The sequence below is a fragment of the Asparagus officinalis genome, chromosome 1, assembly GCF_001876935.1.
Source record: "Asparagus officinalis chromosome 1, Aspof.V1, whole genome shotgun sequence".
Classification (NCBI taxonomy): domain Eukaryota; kingdom Viridiplantae; phylum Streptophyta; class Magnoliopsida; order Asparagales; family Asparagaceae; genus Asparagus; species Asparagus officinalis.
This window is the reverse complement of record NC_033794.1, coordinates 656,872-662,292: the sequence shown is the minus strand read 5'-3', so window position 1 is coordinate 662,292 and position 5,421 is coordinate 656,872. Positions and strand designations below refer to the sequence as shown.

The 5,421-nt window shown below is 38.1% G+C and overlaps 1 protein-coding gene across 1 annotated transcript; it reads left to right on the top strand.

Moving 5' to 3' along the window:
* Nucleotides 7–4,658, top strand: LOC109845115. The gene is made up of 9 exons (XM_020414326.1): nt 7–345; nt 1,263–1,436; nt 1,569–1,671; nt 1,762–1,841; nt 1,932–2,009; nt 2,204–2,295; nt 2,705–2,816; nt 2,907–3,032; nt 4,245–4,658. The coding sequence occupies exons 1-9, from the start codon at nt 106–108 to the stop codon at nt 4,347–4,349; spliced, it is 1,110 nt and encodes a 369-aa protein (XP_020269915.1). The 5' UTR covers nt 7–105; the 3' UTR covers nt 4,350–4,658.

The window sequence follows — 5,421 nt, the reverse complement described above, 5'->3', positions numbered from 1 at the left end:
CTCACTGTTTGATTTTTCTTTTTTTTTTCTTTTATTATTTTTCCTCCTCCTCTCTCCAAAAGCCGTTTGCCATTCCTAGGTAGGGTTGGTTTCTAATAATAAAAGATGGAGACGCTCTCCACCTCCTCCCCGGCCTATTTTTCTCCGACGAAACCCTCACCTTTGCGACGCGGTTTTGCTCAGACCCATGGAATTTTCGGAATCGCGAGGCTCCGTACTTGCAAGTCTAGGCCTCTGAGGCTTCAAATCGTTGCCAGTGGCGTTTCCAACGGAGAAGATAACCCCGCGTTTGCCAACAGCAGCTTTGGTTTGCTTTCAGACGAGGCGGGCTCGTCTCAGTTTGAGGTGATCTATTTTCATCAGCCTTCGATCTTTGCTTGGGTATTGTTTGTATTAATTAGTGACGTAATTACTGAAAGCGTTGTTGAACCTCAAGTGTTTGGTTTTGCTTTCAGACTATTTATTTATTTATTTATTTCCTCAAATCGTATGATTTGGATGTGCAGTTCGAATTGTTTTATGATATGCAACTGATAAATCTGACAAAAGGATGCCGTTATTCTTTAAAAAAAACAGTTGGTCATTTCTGCTGCATTTTTTGGGTTATAAGGATTACGCTCCTTCCCCAGGAGAAACATCTTTAAAAATATTCAAGTCTTTCCACTGCTTGTCCTCGGCCCACTTTAGCTTGGTTATTGATCTAGAATTAGGGTCTTTGGTTTGCATAGAATTCGAATACCATGTCGCAATTCACAAGTGTAAGAATCATTCTTCGGCTTCTTGTATATGAGATGTTGAATCCCTTTGCTTGCTGTTCTTTTCAGTGTGTTTGGAGTTCCTTCGTATTTCCTTTATTATTCATAAACATTCCTGTGATCAATCTCCCATGCCCAAACTGAAATTATCACCCATTTTCATTTGCAAGAATGTAATTTACCCATATTTGGAATGAAACTCGTTCAACGCTTCGTAATATAATATTGATGATTTCCAATTCCACACGTCGCTACATCGCCTCAGTGCATGCAACCAGATATCAAAGGTTTGTACCAAATCCTGTCATTAGAATTCTTGTCTTTCATCTTGAGAACTCTAGCTCTGTCGCAACCAAATAAGACCCATTGCATTTTCCCATATCTTTTGTCGCTAAAGCTGCATAAGCTAGGAGCTCCTTTTTGCTCTCCACTTGAGACAGTTGGTAAGACTAAAAAGTTACAAAAAGAAACAAGGGAATAGTTTTAATGGTGTCTCTTGTCTTTTAGGAGGGCAAGGCTCATGATGCACGCAAAAGTGATATCACTGGAACGTCAGGGATGGTAACACAAGGATCTAGACCTGGCCTTCTCAGGACGCCCATGTCTGGTGGCGTGCAAAGTGCGACATCTGTTCATGATTTGCCTCAACCCGCATTGGCTGTTCGCAATCTAATGGAGCAGGTGAGCTTCTACTGATAAGACGCCATGAGTCAAATCATATGTGCTTTAACCTCTCTTTCTAATCCTCTTGCTTTAAATTTTTTATTGCATATATTTATCGTATGCCACTGTTATTTTGTTCATCGTTTTAAGGCTAGATTTGCTCATCTCTGCACTTTGATGTCCCGAATGCACCATCACCGCCTGGGGTATCCATTTGGTTCATTAGTTGATTTTGCACCTGATCCAGTAGGCCGTAAGTATTATAGTTCATTTCTTTCCAATTTGAGGTGGTATTTATGGTCAATAATAATATTACGATGTTTATTCTACTTTTATTGTGCAGATCCAATATTTTCACTCTCTCCATTGGCCATTCATACACGAAATCTACTGGCAAACCCAAAATGTACACTTGTCGTACAGGTCTTGTTCATATTACTTTATATTGTCATAAAAGGACCACTAGATTGGTAATCTTTTCTTCACTATGCTGAAAGTTTCTTCCAATGATAGATTCCTGGATGGAGTGCACTATCAAATGCCCGTGTGACTATATTTGGTGATATCTTCCCATTGCCAGCTGAACAACAGGTTCCTGTCATTATGAATTCTTCTTAACTTTTGTTACTGTGTAACTTTCAACATCTATAGATTGTATACCTGTACGTTCTTAAAAAATACTTGCCTAATTTTACATGCATGAAAGGACAGGTTTGTCCTAATACCACTCTCTTAACATCTGCTTCATGGTCAACTACTCAAATGATAGCATATGTCTTCTTCAGGAATGGGCTCGTATGCAATATCTAGCTAAACACCAACAGTGGGCATCTCAACAATGGGGAAACTTTTACTATTACAGGATGCAGAGTATAAGGTATTTCGTGTATCTTTTCTTTCTTGCGGACTTGATGTAGTTGAACTTTGGGCTAGAAAATCTAGTAGCATATAGGGGAGAAGTGGTTTAACCGTATATATGATATAAAACGGTTGCCTAGAGGTATAAGCACCTGATATATAAGCTTTAGCAACCAGAAATGTTCATTTAGGTTCTTCTATGTTCTTTTGTCGTCCTGTTATTCATATTATATGGCTAAGTATCCTGTGTTATTCCATTAAAAAAAACCTATCATGTGAATGTTTAAGTTATGTAGTTGAGGTTTCCAGTGAGAGATCATTTCTTATTTATAAATTATAACTTTTACCTTAGTTATCACTTCATTTGACTGACATGTATTATTAGGCATATGACATGGACTTAGCGATACCTGTTTGATAAATTTCAGTGACATTTATTTCATCGGTGGTTTTGGCACTGTTGCATGGATTGATGTCAAGGAATATGAGAATCTTCAACCTGATAAGATTGCTGTTGATGGCGGAGAGAAAATTTTGAAGGTAAACTTCAAACTAGGGAATCAAGGAATCTAATTTAAATATGTCCATTGTCTTGTACAGGCTATAATACGATGCATGATTTGTATACAGGAACTCAATGCATTGTTTTCAAAGTCACTCAAAGAAATCCTCTCAACTGAAGAGGAGGTAGATGATGCAGCTTTCATTTCAATAGACAGCAAAGGCACTGACATCCGAGTTCGACAAGGTGCACAGGTACCTTTCTGTTCATAAACACTTGGTATCAGTTGCTGTTGCCTTTTCACTTTGTTCTAGTGGTCATGCTGAGGGCGTGGTTATCAGCTTATAGATCTAGAGATTTTGTTATTGTTCTTAACAAAGTCCAAAAGGTTAAAATATGATTGGCATACTTCATTGAGGTGAATGGTGTGATCCAGCCTGGAAAATCTAACTGTCAAAAGCTTGTAATCCAAATTAACCACTGTCCACTGATAACCCACACAATGTTCTAAAATGTGATGCATGTACACAAGAAATTTGGAAAGATCAAGAAATAAAGGACAGAAGTATGACATCTCATATACTTCTTAATGGGCGACCTGCAAGCAAAGAATTAATGTATGTTATGGCAGCAATAAGGGGGTTGGTTAAGTGGTGGTTTTCAAGAAATTATTGGCATCAGGAATTCATGACATTTTTGGCAGATGCAATGGGGACTACTAAAAATTCATCAGTTAGAGGAAGTGATAAGATTATAGTTATTAGTACGAGAAAGACTAGAGCCAGGCCTAAGGGAACTTAGTTGGAAGCAATTAGAAACAATAATGATAGTGATTAGCTTAATGGAGAGGATATCCCTTTATCAAAGAACTGAGTAGACTGATAGGATTAATGTAGCTGACACCAGAAATTTAGGATAAAGGATCCGTGTGCGTGCTCGTGTGCGTGCATCTAAGCCTTTTGTCATCAAGATGGGGTCAGCTATGGGGATACTCCATTAATGGTTGGCCAAATTATGTGATCAGTTATCAACCTTCCAAATGGTTGCGGTACTCCAATGAAATATTGATAAACGGTCATAAACCCCTAAGCAGTTCATAGATAGCAACACCTACCTTTATAATGTTCAATCTCATTTAACCAAGGAGTAATCCTCAAAATTAGCTCAAGGAAAAGGGCAACAGAATGAAAGAAGACGATTACTTTACTATTACTAGAAGGAATTGTGTTCTCTCCAATGCACAAGATAGCTATATAAGTCAAATAAGACGTATTTCTCAGAATTCTCACATGTATGTGTAATGTTTTTCCTTCTAAAATTTATTTATATGCGAAGAGGAAATTTTGTTGCTTGTTCATTGCTTTTGGTGGATCACTAGAAGCATTTTATTTGTTTCTTTATATTTTTAATAAACAATTTTATATATGGGTTATAAATTATTTGCTTTTTTTTCTCCTTCTGTGCAGTTTAATATCCAGAGGTTATCCTTTGAAGTAGATCATAAGGTTGAGACTCTAGAGGAAGCCAAGAAAGCACTGCAGAAGATTATTAGTAAAGGCCTTGGATCATGATCTCACAGAACAAAGATTGATTTTATAGAAAATTTTCTTTTAAAGGGGCTCTTTTTTGTGTGTGGGATAACTCAGCCCGTAATCGAACCGAAGACCGTGGGAGCCATATTGAACCTCCTAACCGTCCGGATCACCCAGCGGTGGGTCTTTTGAAGGAAATTCTTTTTATTTAGCAATAAAGAAAAATAACTGTTGGCGTTATGCATTGGATTTGAAATTTGCATGTCTTTAGCAGTATATGTTAAGATGTGCATATAATTTTCATTTGGAAACAAATAAATGAATCTTGAGATGCTGCAGTTTCTTTGATTTAAACTTGCACGATTTTGCAGAAATTAAGTTTGATTGATAGCAAGATTAATATGAAACAACTTATATCGTTGCTCTTAATTGTGATGTTTATATTTCATAACTTACTCCTGCTGCTGCTCTTAATTGGACGGATCAATATGAAACAAATTATAAAATCTGGGGGAGCTGATAGCAATTTCAATGATGTGATTGGTACCAAGCATAAAAAGTTGTGTTTGCCAGTGAGGTGACATAATCCCCTCCACTCATTCAAATGGTTGTATATCCTCATGCACTCCTTAACCTATATAAATGTGGTCTTTCATTTAAATGAGTGGAGGGGATTGTGTCACCTCACTACCAAGCACAAAATTTATGTTTGGTACTAAGCATACCCATATTTCTATATTTATATATATATGGAAAAACGTGTCAAGACCCCCAAAAATAAAGTGGATGTGGCCTAGCCCTCCAATGTTTTTCCCTTACTCTTTAGCCCCAAAAGAAATCATAAAGTGTGCCCTAGCCTCAAAAACTCACGTTTATACATGCACTCCATGTATTTTTCGTAATATGTCGAAAATGCCCACGTTTCTCACCCAAGAAATCTTCCTCTTAACCCATGGAGCTGGTGATCTGCCATCACAATTATCTGACATCCAGTGGGTCCTTCTCTGCTCTGTGCCCCTCCATGAGCTCCACACCGCCCTCGTCTCCTTCTGGGGCTGCCCCCTCCGCCTCGGCATCCTCCCCACCCTCATCGTCGTCCCTTTTGCCCTCC